This window comes from Zonotrichia leucophrys, chromosome 9, assembly GCF_028769735.1.
Source record: "Zonotrichia leucophrys gambelii isolate GWCS_2022_RI chromosome 9, RI_Zleu_2.0, whole genome shotgun sequence".
Lineage (NCBI taxonomy): Eukaryota > Metazoa > Chordata > Aves > Passeriformes > Passerellidae > Zonotrichia > Zonotrichia leucophrys.
Genome location: NC_088179.1, coordinates 986,080 through 1,013,769, shown reverse-complemented (window position 1 = coordinate 1,013,769; position 27,690 = coordinate 986,080). Strand labels below are relative to the sequence as shown.

Below are 27,690 nucleotides of genomic sequence, written 5' to 3'. Positions count from 1 at the left end.
TTTCAGTGCTTACAGAAGATAGTAGTTGCTGTGCAGGTTTCAGAGAAGTGGGTGTGATCATGCTCTCCATTCACCATAATTAGCTTCTCCTGAAGATCTACATCCCACCCAAATCCTGCTTGGTGGCTTATGTCCAAACTCAGTCAGGCATAAAAAGCCTTCAAAGCCAGACAAGATTTGCAGAATGCCCAGGAGTTGAACGATGCAATGATGTGAGTCAACTGTGGACTTGAAGAACTTTCAGGAAATTGATGTCTGCAAGCTTTGTAGTGTTCTGCTGTGATGCACATGGCAGGGAGAAAGAGTTTTTTAAAGCTTATCAGCTCTAAAGCTGGTTATCAGTCACTGCAGGCCAAAACCTCAAGCACAATGAACTTGGGCAGCCTGTGGATCCCAGCAGGATCTGTTTGTGGGGTTTTCCTACAGGTCTTGAAGCTGCTTTGAGAGCACAAGACCTCATCCTGTACATCATTCTCCTGGTTCTACATTTGGGCTAAAACCAGGAGATTTGCAGGATCTTTGTGGTCAGAAGCAAGAAACTGAAATAATTCTTGATTTGATTTTATTATGACTAAGAAAGCTATCTTAAACATTGCAGAAGCACAAGGAGACAATGGAAGTTTTGACTGCCCTTTCTCTATAGCCCCTGCTGAGGTTGGTGCAATCTGGGGGAAAACACTCCAAAATTAAAGGAAAGTACCACTGGCCTTAGCTCTTAAACCATTTCCCATTTAAATATCTTATCTGCTGTTTTCCAGGAGCTGTACAGATCCCCAAGAAACACCACGGGCTTTGATGTGCTGACACCTGAAAAAAAACAGTTTTTTGTTTGTTTGTTTCTCAGTTGTGAGAGAAGCTGAGAGTGTTCCATTTGCACGCAGGTTGTGTGGCTGCTCCCACATGGCCCTTCCCAGAGATGGAGGCCACCAGAGGTGTTCAGCAGTTGGGATGTTTGGGGGAAACCTTGTGTTCTGTTCCGGCCCCTAGGAATGTGTGTGGCCACGTTGGAAATGTGTGTGTAAAGTGCAGAGTCATCCTCCTGGATAGCTCCATCCTCCATCAGCTCCAGTCTCACGCAGCCCTAAATCCAAGGTCTGGATTGAGCCCATTTTGGTATCAGGATTGTTGGATTTGTATCCCTCAGTTTCACAAGGGGGAATGTGTGGTGGAAGTGAGAACTGGAAGATGAGAGGCTGCCTCCTGTCAATGAAGGATCTGAATTCTGAGTCCTCCTCCTCTCCTGGGAAGCAATTGCTGTGGAGTAAGAGGTGGGCTGTGCATTGCTGGCTAGAGGAAACAAAAGGGCTGCAGTGGACTTCATTTTGATGAAAAATGAAGGCATGCATTTTGTTTTCTATTTTATCTAATATTAGACTGGGAGTTTCTTGAATAGCTCATTCCCTGAAGCCTTGGTCACTGAGCAGCTTCTGGGACTGCAGCAGGGCTTTGTGTGTGTGCAGGCATTTGAGGCTGGGATGTGCTCACTTCTTACTCTGAGTGACAGCATTATTCCCAAGGTGCAGTCCTGGGCCTGTGCTGGGTGCTCTCCATGATCTATCCCTGAGCCTTCCAAGGATGAGTGAGTGCCTTTTGCCTGTTCCTGTTCCCTGTTCCTGGCCCACCAAGGGTGGGAAATATTAGCTGGGGCATCCGTGAGTGCACCAGAGGCAGGGCAGCTTGGTACTCGGTGAACTTTGCAGTCCAGCAGCAAAAGCTGAGTTCATAAAAGCACATTTAGGGCTCTGCAGAGCTGAATTGAGGTTTTGATTGCAGAGATGTGGAGATTTGCAGTGACTCAGGCCCACAGAGACATTGGCAGAGGGAGCCAAGTCCTTTCGACTTTCTGGCTTCAGGATGCTGCCGGGAAGCGGAAGGCAGAGGCCAGCAGAACCTGCTACTGCGGGGCTCCTGGGCAGAGTCAGGGCTGGATCTGCTGGGCAGAGGCAGGGCTGGATCTGTGGGGCTGCTAGGCAGAGGCAGGGCTGGATCTGCTGGGCTACAGGGCAGAGGCAGGGCTGGATCTGCCATCCCCCTCCCCACACCCGCACCTGTTGCTGGCTCAGGTGCGCGGGAAGCCGCCCGTGTCCTCACCCGAGCAGGGCCGGCCCCACCGAGCCGGGCAATCCCTTCTGGCCGGGCATTCCCTTGTGGCCGCACTCGGCCCTTGCCGGCCCGCTCTGAGGGCGGCGGGAGGATTTAGAGAAGCGTCGCTAATCCCGCGCTGACCCTCCTTAAGAGACTCCTCAGAGGCGGCTCGGCCCGCGTTGCCAGGGCCCGGTGTATCCTGGAGACGGAGCGCAGCGAATCGCGGCGCCGCTCTCTGGGAAGCCGACACCGCCGCCGGATTGCGGAGCTCCGCCACAAGGAACCCGCTGTCCTCCTGCTGCCGGAGATGGCGACGGCTCCGTGGGCACAGGGGCCGCGGAACGCCGGGGATCTGCTGACGAACCGGCCCTGAGCTGAGGGGGCGTTCGGCACACGTGCTGCGGCCGTGCCGAGCCCATTGGACTTCTGCTGCTGCCAGCTGCAAACAGCTTTTGTTCACAGCCCTCTGCCCCATCCTGCCCTGGCAGGCACTTAGGCTGTTTTATTCCTTTTGGGTTTTTTTTGGTTTTTGTTTTTGGTTTTTTTTTTTTTTTTTGCTGAAGCCATGGCAAAGGTCCCCGACAGAAGCAAGCACAAATGGAGTGCGCTTCACACTTTCCTCCGCTGCAACATGAACCCGGAGACCCAGCGGGTTGTGGTCTTTGTCATCCTGCTCTTCCTCATCATCGTCAACGTGGTGCTGATGTTTCTTTTGGCATTTCACTGAAGGAGGACTGTGGTGCATGGGGTTTTCCAGGACTGGGCAACAAATCAGCAGGTCAGCTTGTCGTTGTCTGCCTCTGGTCTGCTTGTCTGCTGTTACGGTGACTGTGTGTCTCAGAGTATTCCTCCCGTGTTTTTAATCATCAGCTCCTTCCCCACCCTGCTCCCCTCACTCTCCTCCTGTCATCACTTGTGCCTTGCGCTTTGGATCCCAGGTAAACAAGAGAAAGGGAGAGACATAACACAGCCAACTTGCTTAATCATAACCTCTCCGTGGCACTAATCAGCCTTGATTCCTAGCCATGAGGATTCCGTGCCTGCACGTAGCACTTGTGAGCCCTGGAGGAGCCCGAAGTGGTGCTGCTTTGTTTGCAGAGGGACAGCCATCCTGTAAGGAGCCCCTGCACAAGGACCAGCTCCATGTAAACACCTGCTGGAGAAGCTGAAGCCTGTAACGCCTCCGCTGCTCTGTCACTGTGAGCACTGCGCTGTGCTGTGCCATGAGTAATGCCCAATTAGCCAAAGAGATTGATTAATAGAGTCCATCAGCAATTCAGGCTGAATAATCGCTGCAGCAGTGTGGAAGAAGGGTTTTGTTGGCTTTAATCCCATTTCCTTGATGATACCTCAGTGCTTATCAGCTGTATGTATCAAAATGGCTGGCACAGCCGCGGCACAGGACACTGACTGCAGGCCACTGCTTCACCCCGGGCCGGGGCAGTCGTGCCCAGTGGGGCAGCAGCGCCGGGAGAGCTCCTGTGGGAGGCTGGGAGGCAAGGGCAGCGAGGCAGCCTGCCCCATGCAGGCCTGCTCTGCCTGCCCCATGCAGGCCTGCCCACCTCTGTGATGTTCCCAGCTCCCTGCCCAGCACAGCACGTCCACACTGGCATTGGCACCCAGTGGAGCAACCCTCGGCTTGATGGCACTGGAGGAGACCCATCCCTGGAGGAAGACAGACTGGAGAGGAAGGCACGGTGCACTGTTCTTAATGACACTGCTTGCTTTTGTGCAGAAGACTGCAAAAGATGCAAGCCCTTAAAATTCAGCAGGATCCTTCATTTTGTGTGTTAGGTAATCTGCAATTTAAGTACAGCTTTCACAAGGGCAGTATGTTTGCTGGCACTAATGGTTGAGGCTACTGCAGTTCTTTCAGACCTGAATATTTATGGCTCCTGGAGTCTGATCTGGTGTTGAGAAAGGCTGGATGGTGGTGTTGTCTCTGTCATCATGAGTGATGTACTCTGTATCAGTTATTTATGTGCTTGTGTAATGCATTAGTGTCGTACAAAACCATGTCCCTTTAGTATGGAATTTGTGCCTGTGGAGCTCCTTTCTGTCACACCTGAGGTGCAGAACATCTTTTCCCTGAGAGAGAACTCTCTCTTGCAGTTCTGGTGTGGGGCAGCAGTAGGCCCCAGCCCCCTGCAGTACTCTGGGAATCTCTTATGCAGATGAACAGTTTTGAATTATTAAAAACCTCAAACTAGGCTATAAATTCTATTATCTAGCCATTGTGATAACAGCCACCAAAGCCATCCAGTCTATGTCATTTTCTGAAGACACTATGAACAAAACCAAAAGCTAACTACAGCTCACAACTTGGCTTTCAAACAAATCTGTTTTCTCTTGCCTCTAAATTTTACTGAGGTCTTAGCTTCTGCTGGAATCAGAATGGAATGGCATAAGGTGGAGAAAGGATTGTTTCCTGGAAAGGCCAAGTGAGTGATAGCAATGTATGCCTCAGTCCTCAAATGGCACATGGGGGACCAAAGTGCAGCTTTGGGCTCAGAGGTGTCAGTGACAGAAAGCTTTTGGCAGCTGCCTATGGAGGCAAATCCTGTACAAGGTTTGAGCAGGTTCTGAAAGTGCTTCAGGTCCAGAAGCTCCCACCCCTTGTCAGTGGGAGTAGTGAGAGGCCTCAGCACTGTGGCACCGAGCTTGGACTGCCAGTTAGTGCTGCTGTGCCTGCTCTGGATCCTGAAATACTGCAAAAACCCCTGATGTTAGATGAGAAGAGCAGTTATTCACATGCATGTGTAGCTCTGAAGGGGAGCTGGGCTCCATTCATAATCCCAGGGCTGGGCTCAGTGGGGCAGCTGGAAGCTGAGCACACGTGTCTGCCAGCCTGGGCTGGGCCTGGGGTCACCAGTAACTCATGCTCCTGTTCAGCTCAGTGCCATGGCCCTGAAATGTTCCTTGGGTGTCACTGAACTGGAGACTGTACCTTCCTGTTCCACTATGCCTAGGAAGGGACTTCTTTTTCTTAAGTGTCCTGTAAAATTGGTTAGCATGGAGCTGGTCTTGTGGTGATGGAGTCATTCCCCCTCTGCTGCTGCTGCATGCTCAGTTTGGGGATGCCTTATTCCTGCTGCTTGCTGGAGGGCTCTGCTAGGCTGGGGATACCAAACCTGGGAAGGCCCAGGAATGCAAATGTGAGTTTGGGCAGTGGTGCCTCTGGGGTGCAGAGCTGCTTTCTGCAGGAAGCATTGCAGTTGCTGATGGAAAGTGCCCCAGCTTTCCCCAGCAACAGGAGACCTGCTCACTGCTAGAGAGCTAAAGGGAAGAATTGTTTCTTTCAAGGGCTCTGGGGAGTGCAGGGGAGTGAGGAAGAAAAGTATGGTATAGGAAAGGGTAATATGCCCTCTGGTGAAATTGCCTTCCCCCTCCCTGCTTGGGGCAATTTGCATTACTCCTGCTTAGGACAATTTTGCACCAGAATAGTTGGGAGCAAAAAAAAAAAGACTTGTCTTGCTTTTAAAAATTCTAGTAAGAAAAATATCAGGATTACAGAGAACCCTTTGGAAATACATGTCCCAATGCTGCCTGCCACAGGTGTTAGCTTGGGTTGCTATGAGCCTGGGAACACTTTTCCACTTAATGTTTGGTGAATTTTAATTTCCTCTTTCCAGTGCTTGGCTAGATTCTTGATACCTGACTAATGCTTGATACCTGACTAATGCTGAAGTGTCTGTGCCAAGTTTTGTTATGGGGACCTCAGTGTTCTCCTCCTTCCTCAGCTTCCCCTCCAGCTGTATGCATTCAGCTGGAAGCTGCAGTGAGCAGTGAGTGTTCATCAGCCTGGTGGTAGCTGTGACCCATTCAGACCTGCCTCACATCTTGGCTGAAGGAGCTGCAATGGCCAATAAAGCCCAGGAAAAACAGAGCTGGTGAAGGACCCTGAATTGTGTGCAGTAGGTGGTGATAGAAGGACAGTGGGGAAGGAGAGCTCTGGGGGCAGGGAAGAGGCTCTGACATTTCTGGTGTGTTTCTAGCTTGCTCTCAGTGCACTTATTTGCCAGGAGAGCTCTGCAGAAGGGCTGGGATTGCCTTCCATGGACTCCAGGCCCTGCCTTGGCACTGGGGCCACAGCCCCAGGAGGGAGCAGCTCTGCCAGGGCAGGGGGCAAGGCAGCTGGGGAGCCCTGTGCCCCCTGCTCCCTGTGCCCCCTGTGCCCCCTGTGCCCCCTGCCTCCTGGTGCCCCCTGTGCCCATGGCTCCCTATGCCCCCTGCTCTGTGGAGTAGGGCATGGCAGCCAGGCCCTTGTGTGGCCACTGGACATCTCCTCCTCCTTCTCCTCCCACTCCTTCTCCTCCTCCTTCTCCTCATCCCTGAGGAGTGAGGCTGTGCCTGCACTCTTCCCATGCCCTCTGGTGCTCTGTGAGACAGGGACAGGGATGTGCCCTGATCGCTGCAGGGACACAGACAGGGACAGGGATGTGCCCTGAGCCCTGCAGGGACACAGACAGGGACAGGGGTGTGCCCTGAGCCTGCAGGGACACAGACAGGGATGTGCTGCTGCCCCCTGCATGGGACAAGTCCACCAGAACATTTAACAGGCAAGAGCTCTGCTTCTGTTCTGCTTTGAGCCCTGTGAGAGCAAAGAGCATCTGTGAACAGGAGAGACCAAGACATCATTTCCAGAGGGAGATCTGGGCTTTAGATTGTATCTTTGCTTAATTTGTTCTCCCAGGCTAAACTCATTTCTGTGGTGATATGTGGTATCTGCTGTCTTTGTGATTTATTCTTGGAATCCAAGGCATGAGCTGGCCAGATAAGAAACACAGTAAGCATTTAGGATGATACCATCAACAATTACTTTTAATTACTCCTTCCAGTGTTTTGATTGAAAAGAAAATAAAAAATTAACACACAACAAAAGAAGCCACATTACATAGGTTGAAGAAAGATTTCTAGAGGGAGAGTACTTGTTATTGATGCTGTCACTGGCCTTGTTAACTCCAGAGTGTGCTGCAAACTGGAATAAAATGATGTCTTATATGAATCTTTGTATGTGTTCTTTGGCCAGGATTACTCCAGGCATGACTCTTGGTGTCACATGCAGTGCACCCACTCTGTGTCTGCGTTTGGCAGTGGCAGAATTGGAACTCAAGGAGGTGGTGTGGACCTGTCTCACAGCACAGTGGCTTTCCCTGTGCTGTTGTGTGCATGCAAGCTTGCTGCATTTGTATTGATAAATGTGATAGCTCACCTGTGTTGGAGGTGCTGAAAGAAAAATATCTTCCAAAGTAGCAAGAGGGTGTTGGACAACCTTTCAGCAGAGGAGTCAGCCAGGTGAAGGACTACAGAGAGGGAAATTGGGGAGTTTGCTCTCCCTTGCAGCTACCCAGGAGACCTGGTCCCTCTGGAGCAAGGGGCTGGTGCTGGGCTCTGGTCCCACCCATGCCTTTTTCAGTGTTTTTATTTCCATATAACATTTTCCACAGCACTGCAGACACCCAACGTGCCAGGAAGGGATCAGATCATGGTTGAGAGCAAGCACGAGCAGTGGAGCCCTGCTATGCCTGGGCAGCCTGGAGCTGCAGCACACAGCTCCTGTCCTGTCTTCCCCTTGTCCCTCTCTGGAGAGAGGCGCTAGCACAGCCCCTTCCAGCGTGCTTCCCCCTCCAGGGAGCACCAGTTTCACTCTGCACACCTGAATCTCTGCTGTCCCTTGCTGGCAGAGCAGGCACAAAGGGAACACAAGGGCTGCCCTGAGCCCCCTCTGTCCTTCCTGCAGCCCCTCCTGCCCAGAGCTGGCCAAAGCCAAGGTGACAAGGGCATGGAGCCAACAGCACAGGGCCCACAGCTGGAACCCTGTGCCTGTCCAGTGCTGTGTCTGTTTGGGATATAGCTTAGGAATGGGATCAGTTGCTGTCTCCTGCTGGGCTGGGCAGGTCCGTAGTACTCAGTACCTGAGTGGTTTTGTGCTGCTGCAGCTCCAGGCTGCCCAGGCACAGCAGGGCTCCACTGCTTGTGCTTGCTCTCAGCCATGATCTGCTCCCTTCTTGGCATGTTGGGTGTCTGTGGTGCTGTGGAAAATGTGATGTGGAAATAAAAACACTGGATAAGGCATTGGGTGAGTCCAAGCAGCTACACAGGGATCTCTCAGCAGCAGCCCAACTCAGCTGTCCTCACCTCAGCAGATGAAATTGTTCCAGCAGGAGATTAGGGAAAGACAGGCTGCTAAGGAGTCATGGCTTGGTATTTTTAGCATCCCAGTTCACACCTGTAGTGCCCAGGAGCCAGCACTCGTTATAACAAGCATAATCTAATTACAGAGTGAGAAGATCTGCCCTGGATGCCAGGAGAGGAGTGCTGGCAATGGCAGGAGCCCATCACTGCCTGTCCTACCAGGAAGTGCTCAGCTGAAACTGAGCTGCCCCTGCAAAGCCACTCTGTCCTGCTGGGAAACTGGCCAGGATCCTTCCAGGCACGAGTCCTGGTGTCAGGGCTGTGCAGGGAGTCAGGGGGACAGGGATGGGCACTGTGCACACCAGGAGCTGTGGGATTTCCTACCTGCACTAAAGGCTGGGGTGGTGTTTGAGGGTCCCCAGGAGGAGGGAAGAGATGAGACTCTTGACTCCATGTTTCAGAAGGCTGATTGATTATTTTATGATATTATTATATTAAAAGAAAATTATATACTAAAACTACACTAAAGAAAGAGAAAGGAGACATCAGAAAGCTAGAAAGGAAAAAGGAATGAATAATAAAATCCTGTGACTGACCAGAGAGTCTGACACAGCTGGCTGTGATTGGCCATTCATTAAAAACAATTCACATGCTGGGTAAACATTTCTCCAAATCACATTCCAGAGGAGCAAAACATGGAGAAGCTGAGGCTTCCCAGCTTCCCAGGAGAAGAATTCCTGGCAAAGGGATTTTTCAGAAAATATGTTGGTGACAAAAGGCCACTGTGGGAGGGCTGTGCAGGGAGTCAAAAATGAGCACTGTGCACACCAGGAGCTGTGGGATTTCCTGCCTGGACCAAAGGTGTGCCCTGCAGGAGGAGCAGCAGCTGCTTGGGTCTCCTGTAGTTAGAGGACTTGTTTGCAATGTGCTCTTGGAAACAGGAGTGTGGTTCTGGTTTGAGGCCTTAGCTTTGTTTAGGCCATTAAATCTCCTCATCCAGATGGTGTAGATGTGACACAAATGAAGAAAATGGATTTGTTCAAAAGCAGAATAGTACAGGGCCTCAGAAGATCCCAGGAAGCTGCTGCTTCCTGAACATCTCCTTTACCTGGCACAGGACACTTTCAATAGGAAAAGGTGTTTTTGGGTTTTTTCTAGGGTGTACATAACTTGAAGTACCTTCTGCAGGGACTACAAAACAAATGGCTCATTTTTTTATTTACAGATACTAGCCAAAAACAAAGGCTTAGGCAGCCTCCTTTGCCTGACAGTGAGACATTATCAAGGTCTTGTTTTGTTTTTCTCCTCTGTCTCTTATTCAGATTTTCCTCTGCCCCATTTTCAAACAATAGGACAAACAGCAGTTCTTAGTTCTGTGCAGAAAGGATCTACCCAGTGTGTGTACCATGGCACAGAGATCACCTGGCAGATGGGTGGTGGTGGCAGTGGTGGAAGTTACAAGTTTTATGTCACCAAAACCCTGCAGGGTTTCTCTCTCAGGAAAAAGTGAAGAAGGAAAGTGGATACTGAACTGTGCACGGTTCTTTGAGGCAGGGAGAAGATCTCAGAGCCACATCATGGAAACTGATAACAATCTGTGCTGGCCCAGCCCTCCTGCCAGCACCTGCCAGTGCTGTACAGACTTTGGCACAGTTGAATGCAAGGGAGATGTTTTCACAGGAGACAGGAGCAATAAAAATGATTTCAGCATGTTTTTTGGGGTGTGTTCCATTGCAATGAACTCATGCACGCACATGAGAAGGAAAGCCGTGAACTGTGTTTGGGGCTTGATGCTGATGCTTGGATGATTCAGAAGGGTTTGTTAGCAATGCAATTTGTATCTGCTTTTAAATGTTTTCTTTAACCTTATTTGTAAAACAAATTTAGATTCATTTGCCTTCAAGCTACAAGTGATTCCATAACTTGCTGTATCTTTTGGGGGAAGATCATCAGCAGGCAGAGAGCCTGTGGCCTGCTTGGCTCCTTTTCCTTTCTTCTGCAAGGAGCCAGGGTGCAGCATTTATCCTCAATAAATCTGTGTGGCAGAATAGCTACAGCTGAACTGGTTTGGATACATTATCCTGAGGGATCTGGAGAGTATATTCCTCATTTGTGCAAAGAAATGATGATGAAAGAGAAAACAAAAGAGGAGGTAGATAGGAAAAATCCAGAATTAAGTAATGAGAGAAGTGGTGGAAGCAGGAGCTGTCCTGCAGATAGGGAAAAGGAGAGGAAATATCCCAGGGGAATGTGCTGGTGGGAGTGCACAGAGGAAGGGTAGTCCTGCAGCAAGGGGAGAATGGGGAAAGCATAAATGACAGAGAAATATGTTAAATATGTAGCATTAAATACAATTTCTGATTAAAATAATTTTTACTTGGGTGTCTGAGAAATGGCAGCATAAAAAGGATGCAACAGCAATCACTCTTAAATGTGTGAACAACCAAACAGAAACATTCTGGGCCATTTCCATTCCCAGGATGCACAGTTAAAATCAGGGCATCAGAAAATGCAAAAAATTGTGGTAACCAGCTTTGCTTCATCCTCTGCAGTGAGTGCAGACTTCAAAACTTGGTGAGGTCAAGTGGGGAGTCAGGCAGTCTGACACAATTTTCATCTACAGCCAAACCAGAACTACAAACTCTGTAGCTGTGTGAGCCCTAGGTCAGAGTCTTGTTCCAACCTGAGAGTTCAACCCCAGGCCTTGCACCTCTGCAGTCTTTGAAAACAAGGAAAGCAGGAGAAGGGTCCATGGACAGTTTCCAGGTGCTCTTCTGGCAGCATCTGGGCTGCCTGGGGTACCTGGGTGGGTACCTGGGGTGAGGAGTGAGGGGTGGGAGGGGAGTGCCTGAGCCAAAAGTTAGACATCTTAAACCACTTTTAAGCCTCAGAGTATTTCAAGCTCCTTAAGCCACTTTAAGGCTTTAGATGGGTTTAAAATGCTTAAAACACTGTAGGGCCTTAGATGAGTTTAAGCTGTTTAAGCTGATTTAGGGCTTTGGAATGACTTAAGTTTTGTGCCTTTAAGGAGGTTTTGAGGTCCTTTGAGCTCTTAATTGCAAAGAGGTTTTTGGCCATTTTGAGTGAGGATGTGGCACATGCCTGCTCCTGTGAGCTGTGCTCAGGGACTCCTCCTATCCCTGGACAGCCAGGTTCCCCTGGCTACACCTTCACCCTCCTTTCTGGAGGAGAGAACAGCACGCCAGGAGTCACATCCCTGTGTAGGTTGGATGGTGCTCCAGGTGTGTGTCCCTGCTGAGGGCTGCTGGTGAGTGTGTGGGATCTGCTCCATTGAATGTGTGAAATGCCGAGGAGTCCCGGCCAGGAGAGGAGCAGCCCTGCCCCAGGGGACATCCTAATGTCCCTGTAATTACAGTGCTGGCAGCTGCTGGTTTTCCACCTGAGTGCCAGTGTTGCTGCTCCTCATGGCATGGAGCTGTGCCTGCCAGCTTGGCAGTGCCAGGGCTCGCTGCTTTAAGAACAGTTTGTGTCCGTGGGTAATACAGACAATCAGCATTTCCTTCCTTCTGTGCTTTTCCCTCATGCCCTGATGCTCTGTGAGATAAATGTTGCCACCCTAATGCCCAGGTGAGTAGTGCCAGTGACACCTTTAGCTGTGACTTGGGCATGGCCTGGCTCTTTGCCTTGTGTGCCCTCCCAGGTGTGTTTCAGGCCCTTGCTGGGCTGTATCCAGACAGGATGTGTTTAAATGTCCTTGAAGGACTTACATTTACTTAATCTTTTATAAAATCACCTTTTAAAGTCACAGCCTTGGGCTGTGGTGCTGCCTGTGGCACAGCTTAATTATGCACCACAGGGAAAAGGTCCTGCTTTTGTCCCCAGCTTCTTGCCTGGTGCTTTCACTGGGCACCCAGCAGCCTGGATTAGAAATGACCTTTTTGTGAGCCCTCAGCTCATGGCCACCCTCCATCCCCGTCTCTGTTACAGCTTCAAGGTCTGTTTAGCTTGTGCTGGCCTAGAAACTCTTCCCACGTTTGATTCCTGCTGCTCTTTGTGCCTTGCCTGCTTCTCCTCTCTCTTTCTGAGTCATTCCCGATATTTGGGCTTCTGACCCTGATGGAGAGGGCTGATGTTTTCCTAAATGGGTCTGCAAGGACCTTCTTGAGGAGCAGCTCATTTAGTCAGCCACTTGTGTTAGATACTGTTTGTGTTACATTTGGATTTCTGTTGCCATTTTGTCACCCTGTCACTCAGCATTGTACCTACTTGTTTAGAAAGAGTGAAAATACATTTCACTTATACCAGAAAATAAATGTGTTATACACAGAATTTTCAACAAATGTCCTCTGGAAAATTGTTTGACAGGTTAAAATGGAAGCTGCTTTTCAGCTTTACTGACTGTACATGTTACCAGCTACTGCAGTGTGCAGCTATAAAATGTGACACACACAGAGCCTGCTGCAGAGTTACCTAAAGCCTTGAGAAGGGCTTTGCTCCTGGTTTTTCCTTATGCCAAAACTTATGGATCTTAGTTCCCCAAATTAGCAGGCTCCTTGACAGACAGGCCAGGGGAGAGTGATGGGTGCAATCCTGGGGGCAATGCCAGGGTCAGGGTGATTTAGGTGTGTGGCATTCACATTCTCTGAAAAATCCCTTTGCCCAGGATTGTTCTCCTGGGAAGCTGAAAAGCCTCAGAGAAAAGGAAAACAATTCTGATCTCATTTGCTTCTCCTGTGTTGTGCTCATGTGGAATGTGTTTGGAGATTGTTTACCCACAGGTGATTGTTCCATTGCATTCTGCTGGGAGTTGTTTTCACTCTTTGGCCAATCAGGGCCAAGCTGTGTCAGGGCTCTGGAAAGAGTCAGGAGTTTTCATTATTATCTTTTTAGCATTCTGTAAGTATCCTTCCTGTATTCTTTAGTATAGTTTAGTATTTTTTAATATAATATAGTATAATAAAGTAATAAATTAGCCTTCTGAGAACATGGAATCAGATTCATCATTCCTGCCTTCATTGGGGCATTCCCTGCAAATACAATATAGGTGTCCTCCTCAGCTGCAGGTGACTGTCCCCTCTCCTTCATAAGCACTTGTCTGAGTTATTTCAGCCAAAAGCAAAATGGTGGAAAGCAGTTTTCAAGTTGTTTTGTTTTGCATTGTAATAATCAGCTGCCCCATTATAGGTGAGGAACTGGGAGGTTCTTGCATCACTCTGGGGTTTGAGGGATCCCCTTTAATGGCAGCCAGGGGATGGGCACCCCTGGCAGAGCTTTCTCAGGCCAAACTCTTCACTCCCAGGGTCACTCAGCACCAAGCACAGCTCTGACCCCTGCAGCACTGCAGATTTCACAGCCTCTCCCTGCCTGCTGCAGGGAGACCCTCCTCCCCCTCCCATCTGTTTAAATCACTTCTGAGGGGAATCAGGACTCAGATGATAGCAATAAAAGGGAATAATGTAATTAATGCCAGTCATAATGGTTTTGTGGAAAATAGTTCTTACCAAATAAAGTGATGACAAATGTGATGACAAATGTTGAATGTTTGGTAAATGGAGGCAGCTGTACTAGATGTCACATGAGGAGTTTAACTACAGGCACTGATTAAAAAAGCAGCACTGTGCAATATCAGTGTAGCACGCTTAGCTGGATTAAGATCTTTGTTGACTGACATTTTACATTTGTTAAGGAGAATCAGTGTCAAATTAAAATATTTTGAATGGAGATCTGCAGTGCTTGGTAAATGCCTGAGAGTCCTCCACTACCCTTAATCGGTCTCTAAAATCTCTGCTGAGAAATATGCAGCTTCCAGTGCAGGCAAAGGGCAGCAAATGCCAAGGGCATGGCTTGGCAGGGGCACAGCGTGTGGGCTGTGAATGGAGCAGTGACATGAGCCCTGCCCATGAGGGGACACGGGTACAGAGGGCTCCTGGTGCCCTGTGTCACTGCCCATTGACAGCCCTGCCCACAGGGACACGGGCACAGAGGGCTCCTGGTGCCCTGTGTCACTGCCCATTGACAGCCCTGCCATGAGGGGACACGGGCACAGAGGGCTCCTGGTGCCCTGGCACATGGGCAGAGGAGCAGCAGGCGGCACTGGAGTGTTTGCACAGCCGGGTTGGGGTTCTGTACCCTGCAGGCAGCAGCAGCAAGTCCAGCCGAGCAGGGACAGCCCAAATTCCTGCAGGGAGCCCCGGAGCTGGGTTAGCTCACCAGAGGGGTGAGCCCTTCCCTGGGGTGCCTGTCTCCCCACCAGGGGATGCTCTGAGGGCCAATCCAGATAACTCACACAGACTCAGTGCCTGCTGCTCACATGAAAGGCGCTCTGTGAGATAAATTTCATCTCTGTTGCTCATCATTGGACAGTGAAGCTGGAAGTTTTGAGAGGAAGCAAGAACAAGCTGTCAGGACAGCAGTGTGCCCTGGTGGCCAAGAAGGCCAATGGCAGCCTGGCCTGGATCAGGAATGGTGTGGGCAGCAGGAGCAGGGAGGGCATTGTGCCTGCACTGGGCACTGTGAGGGCACACCCTGAGTGCTGTGTCCAGCTCTGGCCCCTCAGCTTGGGAAAGGCCTTGGGGCACTGAGCACATCCAGAGGGGCTGGGGACACAAACCCTGAGAGGAACCCCTGGGGGAGCTGGGGGTGCTCAGCCTGCAGAAAAGGAGACTCAGGGCTGCCCCCATCGCTCTGCACAGCTCCTGAAAGGGGCCTGTGCTCACCTGGGGCTGGGCTCTGTCTGCAGCAGCACTGACACAGCCAGAGCGCACAGCCTCAAGCTGTGCCAAGGGAAATGCAGGCTGGATATTGGGAAAAAGCTTTCACAGAAAGAGTGATAAAGTTCTGGAATGTTCTGCCCAGGGAGGTGGTGCAGTCCCCATCCCTGGGTGTGTTTAACAAAGCCTGGATGTGGCACTGGGTGCCAGGGGTGAGTTGAGCTGTTGGGGCTGGGTTGGACTCCATGATCTTGAAGGTCTCTTCCAACCGAGTCATTCTGTGAATTCTGTGGCAATTTCAAAACTATCCCATGGGTTCAGTTCAAGGCAGAGGCCAGCTTTGCCTTCTGCTCATATTCAGAGAAAATAAGTATTTGTGTGAATGTAGCACAATGTGGGGCATTTGTGTAAGTAATTTTTTTCTCCCACTCCTCTGCTGCACCTTGCATGTGAGAGGCAGGGGAGAAGCTCTGGAAGCAAAGTGGCTGCTGTAGGAACTGGAGCTGTGGGAGGGCTTTGCCTCTGGGGTCAGGGCTGCTGCAGGGCTGAGGTGTTGGGTGTGCTGGAGCAGTTCAGCTTCAGTCTGTTCCACACGAGTTCAGGGGGTCAGGCAATGAGCACAGGCTTCATGGCAACCATTTCAGCTCACCAGGAAGGGCTGGGTTTAGGAGCTCTCTGTGGAACATGTATGTTTTAGGGTCACAGAGCTGAAAATAAATTCCATTCCATTGGTACCTTCCCCCTGATCTTCCCTTTTCCCAGTTCTTTTGATGCTCCTGGGTTTATTTTTTGGCTCTGCATGATCCAGTGTATTTGGCATTGTCAAGAGAAAGCTATTCAAATTTTATTCAAATAGAAACAAGTAGCTCAAAGATAAATATTTCCTGAATGCATCTTCATCCCTCCTTCTGTAAATTGCTGAGATCTTTTATCTCTGCTAGCTCTGCCTGGAGATCCTGTGCAAACAAGACCAGGACATACAAGGTAATTATGTCAAGGTGTCCAGCCTGAGACAGACAGGGACAAGGAGCTGCAATGCCAACAAGCCCTGGCATGGGCCTTGGCATGCCAGGTCTGTTTGCCCACACAGAATGGGCTCAATCTGGGGCAGCTCTGTGCACCAGCCCTGGCTGTGCCTCCTCCTTGGCAGCCTCTGTGCAGACACTGCTTGGAGGAGCCATCCATCAACCCTCCCCTCCATCTGTGCCACGGGAGGAGCTGCCCTGGTGCCTCAGGGTTGCAGCTTTTATATTTTCAGATCCTGTAGTGCATCAGCGCATCACTCCAAACTCCACACAGAGTGTGAGTTACTGTCTTCACATTTTGTCAGACAAAACAATCCCTCTGGGCCTGGGAACCAAGGATACCCCACAGCCTCAGGCCCAGAAAGTACAAAAAAGTGAATTGGGAGGGAACAAACTGGGGGTAAATTACTTCTTTATCTGAGGCTGTAATTGCAGAATGATATGTAAATGGACCAAACTTAAGTTGTCTGAAAAACTAGTGCCCATTGTCCAGCTTGGGTGTGGCCCCTGGGAGGCTGTGGCTGCCCAAGGTGAACCTGTTTGAGGCCTTTAATAAATCCCCACTTTATTCTCTGGATCTTGTCCAGCCTCTGCTCTAGGTGGCCACGCCAAGGCCTCAGCTCCAGTGCCTTCCCCAGTGCCTTCCCCCTGCAGCAGGCAGGGCTGGAGCAGGGGCTGGGACACACCAAGGCCAGGGCAGTGACAGAGCTGCCCTCAGCTTTCAGATTCAAACATCTGGGCTAGTGCTGCCTTTGGGTTGCAAATGCTGCTGTCTACAAAGTTAGATGTTTTATAAACAAAGAAAAAAGTTGATTTCTGATTGTTTTCCCCATGCCAGCTGCAGGAGCAGCTGTGGGGTGGCTGGTTTGCATTCTCTCACTTTTCCCTCCTCTACACTTGTTTGGGCCTCTTCAAGAGCATGTACTGAGTTGTCCTTGACATTACAAAGCCAGCACATAAATGTTGTTTCACATGGAAATTATTAGTTGTTTTCCAAACGTTGCTTTAATTGCAAAGATCAAAGGTTGGTGAGCTGAGCCCTCTGAGGTGAGGAGGTGCCTGGCAGGGTGAGCATCCCCTTCCCTCCAGCCCCTCCCTCTGCAGAGCTGAGGTGGTGCCACCTCAAACACATTGTGCCAAAACCCTTTTAGCTGCTGCTGTGCTTTATCCTTCCTGGGGTGGGAGAGTCCTAAGGGAATAAATCACACAGGACTCCATTTTCTCCATGGTGGGAAAAGGCCATTCTTTATTCACATAACTCCTTTTATTCAGTATTACAGACCTCATGTGGGACTCAGTTGGTCAGGAGCTTTCTTGCCAATTACTTTTTTGGTCAGTAACAAATTGTTGTTCTGTACTGATTGGTCACTCAGACTCTGTATACATGCAGGCAAGTTGTTTGTAAAAGACAGTTTTCATTTTTCTGTCGGATGATGCAAAAACAGTTTATACAGGTACAAGTTGGGTTTTTTTACCCAGAAATAGATTGTTATGTTAATGAACTGCTCACACCAGGATTGCTTTCACATGGCAACTTGCAAATGCTGGCTTTGACAAGGCCAGGCAGTGATTCCAGGAGAGCAGGCCTGGTTTTATGAAGCCTCTCTCAATGATTTCTCTCCCTTGCTGCAGAGTCCTGCCCCTGTTTCCCTGTGGCACCTTGCCCTGGGGAGGATGGGGCAGTGCTGTGCCCCCAGCTGGGGCAGCTCTCCTTGCTGCAGTGCCCTGGGGCACCCTGGCTGCTCCTGTGCCATGGAAATGCACAGGAAATCCTGGCCCTGAGCTGCTCTGGGAGAGGGGCTCTTGGCCTGGGTGTGCTGGGTGTTTCTGCTGGACTGGACACAGTGGGAAATAGCAGAGAAAGGCACAGCCTGAGGTGGGGCACAGAGGAGCAGAGCCCTGATCCCAGTTCCCTGCTCCCTGCTCCCCGTTCCCTGCTCCCTGCTCCCTGCTCCCTGCTCCCTGTTCCCTGCTCAGCTCCCTGATCCCTGCTCAGCTCCCTGCTCCCTGATTCCTGCTCCTGCTCCCTGCTCCCTGATCCCTGATCCCCGATCCCTGCTCAGCTCCCTGCTCCCCGCTCCCTGCTCAGCTCCCTGCTCCCTGATCCCTGGTCCCTGCTCCCTGCTCAGCTCCCTGCTCCCTGCTCCCCGATCCCTGCTCCCCGATCCCTGCTCCCTGATCCCTGCTCCCCGATCCCTGATCCCCGATCCCTGATCCCTGCTCTCTGATCCCTGCTCCCCGATCCCTGATCCCTGATCCCTGCTCCCTGATCCCTGCTCCCCGATCCCTGATCCCCGATCCCTGCTCAGCTCCCTGCTCCCTGATCCCAGCTCCCTGCTCCCTGATTCCTGCTCCCTGCTCCCTGCTCTCTGATCTCTGATCCCTGCTCTCTGATCCCTGCTCCCTGCTCCCTGCTCCCTGCTCCCCGATCCCTGCTCCCCGATCCCTGATCCCTGATCCCTGCTCAGCTCCCTGCTCCCCGATCCCTGCTCCCTGCTCAGCTCCCAGGCTGCCCTGCCCACCCTGGGGTGCCACCAGCACAGGAGGAGCTGGGCAGGGAGGGGGCCCTGGCAGCCTGAGCACATGAAGGTGTGTGCAGTGCTGCTCTATTACATTAATTGAGATCATCCCATGAACACTGAAATGTTTGTTTGCTCTTTATTTCATGCTTTATAGATCATTCCTCCCCAGAAACATGGTGTTGGCTGTCAGTTAAACAAATCCTGGCCTGTTGTTCAGGTGTAATTTATTTACTCCTTTGCCTGAGAACTGGCAGTGCCAGGCTGGTGATCCCACAGTTGTGACTTCCTGTATTTTCTAAGTCATATCCACAGTATGGCTGTTGTTGAATAGAGAAAATGCAAGGTATTAATATTAATGGATGGATTAAAACACCAGCTGAGGATTCCCTACCCAGCCCTGTGGATTTCAGTGCCTGAGCAGAACCATGTGGCTCTGTGAGCTGGGTGTGTCAGCCCTCTGTGCTGTGAATGCTGGCTCAGCCTTGGCCTCTTTTCTTCTCATCACATTACCAAGGTGTGACAGTCCCAGGACGAGGGAAGAGATGAGAATCTTGACTCCATGTTTCAGAAGGCTGATTTATTATTTTATTATATATATTATATCAAAAGAAATTTATATACTAAAACTCTACTAAAAGAATAGAAGAAAGGATTCAATTAGAACGCTAGCAAGGAATAGAAAGGAATGAAATGATAATAAAATCTTGTGACTGACCAGAGAGTCCAAGCAGTTGACTGTGATTGGCCATTAATTAGAAACAACCACATGAGACCAATCACAGATGCACCTGTTGCATTCCACAGCAGCAGATAACCATTGTTTACATTTTGTTCCTGAGGCCTCCCAGCTTCTCAGGAGGAAAAATCCTAAGGAAAGGATTTTCCATAAAATGTGTCTATGACAGCTCCCTGCAGCAGGAGGAGCTGCTTGTGGGGCTCAGCTTGTGCTGTGCAGTCACTCCCTGCAGTCCCAGAGCAAATGGATTGCCCAAAGCAGCAGCAGAGCCCTTTGTGAGAGTGGCTACACTGCTCTCACCCAGGGCCCAGCTGCTCTTCTGGGGCTGAAATCTGAGAGCCAAGTCTGGAAAAACACACTTTTACATCCACTCTCTTCCCTACTCTAGTTGTCACTGCTTTATGTTAAAGAGCTAAAACATCTTAATTACTGAGGGTGCACTCAATCCCCTCATGGATAAATATATCATGGATAAATATATTTAGAGAATCACAGAGTATCCTGCCCGTGTCCCCTCATGGGCAGGGCTGTCAATGGGTGGTGTCACAGGGCACCAGAGTTGCAAGGGACACACAAGGATCATCAGAGTCCAACTCCTGGCCCTGAACAGACACCCCAGGAATTCCCCCCTATGTCTGACAGTGTTGTCCAAATGTTCCTGGAGCTCTGGCAGCCTTGGGCTGTGACCCTGGGGATGCTGTTCAGTGCCCCACACCCTCTGGGGAAAGAACCTTTCCTGATATATCCAGCCCAAACCTGCCCTGCCGTGGCCCCAGGCCATTCCTGTGGGTCCTGTCACTGGCACCAGAGAGCAGAGGGGGGGACACAGCCCTGCCATCACCATCATCAAAACACTCCCTCACATGCAGAGCTCCCCCACTGCCTCTCCTTCCATGGCTGCTCCTTCTGGAGGGTTTATGGCCACCCTGCAGCGCTCCAGTGGTGAGAATCATCCCACTGTGGTGGCAGCTGTATCCCAGCTTTCCTTCCACACCATAGCCCTGGGCTCCTCCTGTTTGTTTCCCATCCTGTGTGCATTAGTGTGGATGCACTCACTTGGGCTGATCCCACCACCTTTTGGGGGAGGAGAGGCTCTAATTTCTACATGACCAATCTGAGGCACTTCTGTTGTTTTTAATCCATCAATAACCCTTTTGGTTTTGCTGCCACATGGATCCATCCCCTATTTTCACAATTACAGCATCAGTGCATCCCACCTAGCTCTGGCTACACTGGCTGTGTAGATAAGTGGGAACTCTCACCCTCTCCTTCCCCATCACACTGTTATTTCTGTCAGAATGGAAACACTGCATTAAGCTGTTTCTGGTTCAGTGAGGGGCCATTAGCTATCCAAAGGCAGAATGCATTTCAATTTGCTTTCAAATGCCTCGTTAACCCTCTTCTGATTTACTCAGCTGATGATTGTGCTGAGTTCTTTCCCAACGTGCATCTCCCCTTTGTGAGAGGCAGCAGCAGTGACCCAGAGCAGGGGAGAGCTCTGGGTGACTGAGCAGCCAAGGGCCAAGGGTGGCGATGCCCTGTGTTCTGTGGTGTCACTGTCACACCGACCAGGGACACTGGCTTTCCTGCAGCTTCTCTCTTTCTCCTGTGTGCCTCCCATACTGTCCTCCTGTTGTCTTCCCATAATTCATCATTGCACCATTTTCCTGGAGAAAAACAGACCTTCACTGCCACTCCACAATGGCCAAGTCCTTTTTGGCAGAACTCCAGTATGCACTCCATCCTCTTGGGAAAATCCTTGGTGTTCAGGCAGTCCCAGGCACACTCAGGCCCTGGGAGCTCTGTGAGTGTGCAGTGGAGTTGTGGAAATCCAAGGGACACTGTCCTGATAAACCAGTGGCATCAGGCACTGCTGCTGTGGTGGCCAGCAGGGGACAGAGACCCCCCTGGAGCACCCCCAGGTGTTACCTGGCCACAGCTGGGGTGGGGATGGTCAGCAGTGCCTCCAGGCATCACTGAGCTCAGAGCCCCCTTGCAGCTTCCAGACACATGGCTTTGGTTTGGGTTTGAGTTTTCAATTGTTGGGGGTCCTGTTTTTCCTACAGTGGGGCCTCTATGGGCCATGCAGTAAATAACTGTTGTTCCTCAGTATAATTGCTTCAAACTCTCCAGGAGTCTTATTTTGAGCATCTTAAGTGCAACCTTTAACCACCTTACAGGCTTCAGGCTCCCCATTCCAGAGTAGCTCCAAGGCCTCTGAATGCTTTTTCACAGAATCACAGGATGACCAGGTTGGGAGAGCCCTTCAAGATCATCAAATCCAGCCCAGCCCCAACAGCTCAACTAAAGCCTGGCACCCAGTGCCACATCCAGGCTTTGTTAAACACACCCAGGGATGGGGACTCCACCACCTCCCTGTTTTTGCTGTCTCTAAATATTGATGCTCAAGGTTTTATTTGAAGGCTTTCCAAAGCAGAGCTGCCCTGGCAGCGCCAGAGCATCCTCCACAAACAAGGAACCACTGAGGCTTTGTCATGGTTTGATGCTGGTGCAATGCCAGTGCCCCCATGTATAAAATATATTCTCCCCAGTGTCTGCTGTGAGATGTGACCAGAAATAGAGCAAGGCTCCAACTTAGGAATAAAAGAAAGAACTTTATTAACTTACAATATGAAAAAAGGGAACACACAGAACTCAGAATGAAAACCTTCCAAAAACATTCCTCCTCCTCCCCCCCAATTTCCACCACCACATGAAACAGAACCTTGGATTCTCAATCCAGTTACCCCCTCCCTCAGATAATCAACTCTCATTCATCACCACCCTTCAGATAATCAACTCTCAGTTCATCAAGGAGAGAGGAGTCCCTCTTGCAACATAGGCTTCCCCAGGAAATACAGTTGAAAACCTCTTTCACTGATGGGAAACAGCCTTGTTTGCTGGCTGAGGCAAAGCCAGCAGGATGGAATACCAGAATTTATGTTTTTATGGTGGTAAACATAGTGTGTGCCAGTGATTCTGAATAAATGCTGTTGATAATATCAGTTCAGTCCTTAAGAATAGTATTGATTTGATACAGAAAATGAGTTTGGGCTAAAACTAGGGATTTTTTTCCTGCCACACCTTCTTATTATTTAAGCATCTTATAAAATTTCCTTGAGACTTAATTTTTTAAATAATTCTTCTGTACTTAATTGACGCGTCTTGATTCAAGTGGATCATCTTGATTCTCTATTACTGTAAGGATCAGTAGCAGACTTTGGGGCACAAGATGCAATGGGCCATTATCAGTTCTGTATAAAGAACTGATTTTTCTTTCTTTTTAAAAGAAAATGAAACTTCTGTGTATGCAGGTTCATACTCTGGCACAATAATTCTGAAAGGAGAAAAATGCAAGTGAGGGCAAAGCAGCTGCCAGCCTTGCAGCCACTCCTCATTGCTCATGGGGCACAAAGGTACCAGGGCTGTGCCAGGGCTGCAGCCAGGCTGGCACGGGGTGCTGCTGCCCTGAGGGACTGACCCTGTGTCTCTGTGCCTGCAGCTGATCAGCGATGGCAGCGTGGTGTACGCCGAGGCGCTCTGGGACCACGTCACCATGGATGACCAGGAGCTGGGATTCAAGGCTGGAGATGTCATCGAAGTGATGGATGCCACCAACAAGGAGTGGTGGTGGGGCAGGATTCTGGACAGTGAAGGCTGGTTCCCAGCCAGCTTTGTTCGGGTAAGATCTTCATCTTTCTCTGTGCCCTCTCCATGAGCAGCACGTGTTTGTCCTTCTCCAGGTTTAATGTTCTGTGGTGACTCCACAGGATTTTCACTGCTAGGGATGGTTCAGCATGTCTTGTTTGTATTCCTCTACAAGGGGCTACAGTACAGGGTGCCCTCCTGGGCTGATCCCACCACCTTTTGGGGGAGGAGAGGCTCTAATTTCTACATGACCATTCTGAGGCACTTCTGTTGTTTTTAATCCATCAATAACCCTTTTGGTTTTGCTGCCACATGGATCCATCCCCTGCTTTCACAGAGATACACACAGCTTCACTGCACTGCATCCCACCAGTGGGGAGAAGTCCCTGTACATGAGTAAATCAGGGTAAAAGGTTCAGCTCCAGACTGGAGCAGAGCTGAGCTGAGCTGTGCCAGCTGGGCAGCTGCCCTGTTTGCTGGTTAGCCTGCTCCTGCTTACCCATCTGTACCCTGGCTGATTTGTGCCCAAGCACATGGCATCCACTTCCAGCAGCAAGCAGTGCTCTCCTGGAGGAATCCCTGATGCAGATCCCTGGATTCTTCACTCCAGTGCCCACTTAGACAATGGAGATGAGCGTGGCACCAAAGGCACCTCTCTGCAGCTGCTGCGGGGGCCAGTGCAGTGCCACGGCCAAAGGATGCACCCACCTCACTCACATGCACCTCCTCAGGCTGCTGGGCTGTTTTTAGTGCCAGCCAGGCACTAAGAAGTGGAGGAGAAAAACCCAAGAAATGTCTGGGCAGTGATCCGGGGCAATGTGAGACAAGGCTGTCCCCTGGTGCCAGCTTCAAAGCCCACCAGAGCTCTGCACAGAGGAGCTGTGCAGAGCAGCCAGCACCCTGCAGAGCTTCATCTCCAGCAGAGCTTTCTGAAGCACATCAGGGCAAGCAGGGGAAGCAGGAGTGCGGGAGGGGGTGACTGCTGTGCTCCTGTCCCGCTGGGAGGAGAAAGGCTTTTTCCCTTTCTCCTGTCGCTGTGGGTGCCTGACAGCCTTGCCCAGCTCGGGACAGGCTCCTCAGCCTGCAAAGGCACTGAGGTGCCCGAGGGCAGAGATTCTCAGCCCTTTAGCTCTTTATCCAGGTCACTTCAGATCACAAGTGACCCGACACCAGGTGGAGCATGAAAGGAGGTGACGCGAGGTCATCCGGTGTCTGTAGCAAACGTCCTTGCAGAAGGGGGGCGGTTTTGAAATGCTTTGTTCCAGGTTGCTGGGGATAGTCTCGGCTGCATAATTAACACAAACAGTGGAATGTTTTGCAAATAAGATTACCAAGACCTCAGCACTGCTTTTTCTTGCAATGAAAACACAGAATTTTTTTCTTTCATGTTATTGCTAAATTGAATTGTCCTGGCTGGCAAAAACTTGTCAGAGTAAAGCAGACTAGCACTAGGCATTAGGGATGCAGTCAGAAATTCTTTTAACAGAGGAATCACAACACTTATTCAAGCATCCAGCTGAAGATTTCCTGCTAATTACTCCTGGCTCAGGCTCACTGTAGGGAGGGCTGGTGTGTCTGGAGGCTCGGCTCAGACTGCAGGACTCTGTCACTCCACATCTGAGTTTCAGGCCGAGCTCTGAGTTTAAGGGCTGCCGATGTCCTGCTCACAGAAAAGGAGGACCAGGGCTTCAGCAGTGAGTGAATTAACTTCAGCTGTGAGTAAATGTACTCTGTGCCTGTGCTGGCAAGGGAGGGTATGCACTGTGTTTTATATGTAGGTGTATTTGTATCAAGTGGTAAGTCATAGAGCCTAAAGAAACGACATTAAAAGTTTAAAGTAGTTATGTGTCACTGTACTGAAAATTCCTGTAATTATGTGTGGTTTACCTTCCTAACTTTAACTCCTTCTCTGTGCTGGGATGGATCCTTTGGGTCACGAGCAGAGTATTCCCAGGGCACTCAGCAGTGCCAGAAAAGGAAGCCCAGAGTGGAATGCTGCAGTCTGTGTCCCTTAGCTCGGGGCTCTGGCAGTGTCCCATAGCTCGGGGCTGTGGCGGTGTCCCTGGGGGCTGGGGCAGTGTCCCTTAGCTCGGGGCTGTGGCAGTGTCCCTCAGCTCGGGGCTGTGGCGGTGTCCCTTAGCTCGGGGCTGTGCAGAGCAGAGAGCGCTGCCCTCCAGCCGCCGTGTCCCTGCTCCCGGGCTGTGCTGCCCTCTGATGGGGCACCGAGGGTCCCACACCGCCCTGCCGGGCTCTGCCCTTCTCCCCCACCTCGGTGCCCACGGGCAGCTGATCTGCTTCTGCTTTAGCAATGAACTCTCTTTAAATAATCCCGGGAAGCAGACACCGAGGGGCCATCTGTTAGCGACAGTGTGAGAACAATAAAGTAGATAAAACACCAACCGTTTACTGATTCTCCCCTCCCTCCCAAAGTGTTCCTTCAAATATTTAAGAAAATTTCAATTGAGAAACCATTTCTGTCCTGATTTTATATGCATTATTCCTGAAGGGCTCCATATCATTCCTGTAGTTTCTGTGCACTAGAAAAGCCTGCCCAAACCCAGCCATGCCAGGGTGGGAGCAGCAGCCATGTCCCCTCCCCACAGTGACTGTCTGGCCTCAGGCTCCCAGGGGAAATGTTTCCAGGCAATCCACACCCCTCCTGCCACCTTGCCCAGTGTGTGCCCGCCCTGCAGCCCTTCCCTGGCAGAGGTGTTGGGCAGTGGAGCAGTGACCCTCTTGTGCTGCAGCTGCGGGTGAACCAGGATGAGCCCATGGAGGATTATCCCCTGAAGGTGGAGGGCGGCAGAGAGGAGGATTCCCGGCGCTTTGGCATGGGCCAGACCACCAAAGACCAGATGAGGACCAACGTCATCAATGAGATCATAAGCACAGAGAGAGACTACATCAAGCACCTGAAGGACATTTGTGAGGTAAGGAATAAAGGGGGAAGGGACTGTAAGGATTTCTCTGAAGGATGATGGACTGTGTCCCATGCTGCCCAGAAAGGGACCCTGAGCAGGAAACTTTGCTGAAAATGAGACTGGATTTTCATCAGTTCTGCTGAATGCCAGTATATGGTCAGAAAACAGAAGACAATTCATTACAGCAAAATCCCAAATGCCTCTGCATTTGGAGCACTCACTTGTGCTCTGATTAAATGGAATTAATTGAATTTCCCAAGCCAGAGAAAAGTAAATGTCTAGCACTGCTGTCCTCTCTAATATATGTTCTGGGGTAATATAATCAGCAACTCCAGCCTTCAGGCAAGCCATGCTCTGACCAAAACAACTGGGGATGCTCAGCCAATTGGATCCTTTACTGTCAAATATGCTGAATATTGTGACACCTTTTGTAAAAGAGATCCATCCTGTACACTGGGGGAGTGAAGGCACTTGGAATTTTTGCAGGAACAGAATTCTCCACTGCAATGGTACAAAAGTGGCTCCCAGCAGAGGCAGCTGGGGCAAAGAGCCCACATTTACACACAAGCGTCTCCTGCTGCAGTGTTCCCCTGCCCCTCAGAGCTCTCCTCTGCTGGAGTCATTTGGGCAGCTCCTCACACAGACACCAAACCAGGTCCACACCAGGACTTAACTGGTCCGAATCTACCAGTTCTGAGGTCAGAGCACCCCACTGCAGACACACAGAGGCTGTTTCAGCAGGGGATAAAGCACCTCTGTGACTCCTTCAGCAGCATCACCCAGGGCTGCCATGAGTCTCTGGCAGCTTCTACTTGTACCATGTTTAGGGTAACAGGAGAGGAAATAATGGTTACAGATGGGTCCAGATGTGCAGGAAGGGAGTGCAGGAACCTGGTGTGCAGTCCTTGAGGCTTTCTGTGCCACAGAGCAGATGCCCAGGAGGTTTCCAATCTGGTTTTCTAGGGTTACATTAAGCAGTGCCGCAAGAGAGCTGACATGTTTACAGAGGAACAGCTGAAGACAATCTTTGGGAATATTGAGGACATCTACAGGTGCCAGAAGAAATTTGTTAAAGCACTAGAGAAGAAATTTAACAAAGACCACCCACATTTGAGTGAGGTTGGCTCATGCTTCTTGGAATATGTAAGTAAATTTGACTTCATGGGAAAGGGGTAGCTGAGCATGGATTGAGGCAGAGGATTTAGAAATTTGTCAGACAGAACTGAAGCTTTCTTTAAAAAGATCCACTAAATGCCACCACCCTCTATCCCAGCCCTGCTCAACCACTTCCTAAAGAAATATCCTGTAGCTCTTGTGGCTGTGGAAAGAGCATTTTCAAAGCACCTTATCCTCTGAACAATGAAATCCCTGCCAGCTCTTGGTACCTCAGGGAAATATAGGAAGACTCCAAAATCTCGAGCAGGCCTGAGTTTACAGTAATGGTATTTTGAGGTCAGTGAAGGATCAGCTGTGGCTGGTGTGGGCAGTAAAAGCCCACATTCAGCTGAGCCCAGAGCAGGGTGTGTGGGAATGTCTGGGTCTCTCAGATGAAGCTGTGGCACACTTTGCCAGCCCCCAGCTTTAAGTCTCTGGGTTTGAGAGCCTGGGGAGGGCACAAATGACCAAACAGCTCCAGTTAGAGTCTGTGGCAGGGCATGGCCTGAGGGACAAGGCAGTAACCCCTCCCTGTGCCCTGCAGCAAACAGAGTTTCAGATCTACTCTGAGTACTGCAACAACCACCCCAACGCGTGCCTGGAGCTGTCGCGCCTGGCCAAGGTCAACAAGTACGTTTACTTCTTCGAGGCGTGCCGCCTGCTGCAGAAGATGATCGACATCTCCCTGGACGGCTTCCTGCTCACCCCCGTGCAGAAAATCTGCAAATACCCCCTGCAGCTGGCCGAGCTGCTCAAGTACACCAACCCCCAGCACAGGTGAGGGCAGGGAGG

At 50.5% G+C, this 27,690-nt stretch overlaps 1 protein-coding gene across 1 annotated transcript in view; it reads left to right on the top strand.

Annotated features, from left to right (window-relative positions):
* ARHGEF4 (Rho guanine nucleotide exchange factor 4) overlaps positions 1-27,690 on the top strand; it is a 113,600-nt gene that overhangs the window by 73,363 nt on the left and 12,547 nt on the right. The window contains 4 exon segments of the mRNA XM_064720571.1: positions 22,677-22,856; positions 25,570-25,752; positions 26,707-26,886; positions 27,443-27,675. Coding sequence (XP_064576641.1) covers positions 22,677-22,856; positions 25,570-25,752; positions 26,707-26,886; positions 27,443-27,675 — 776 coding nt within the window.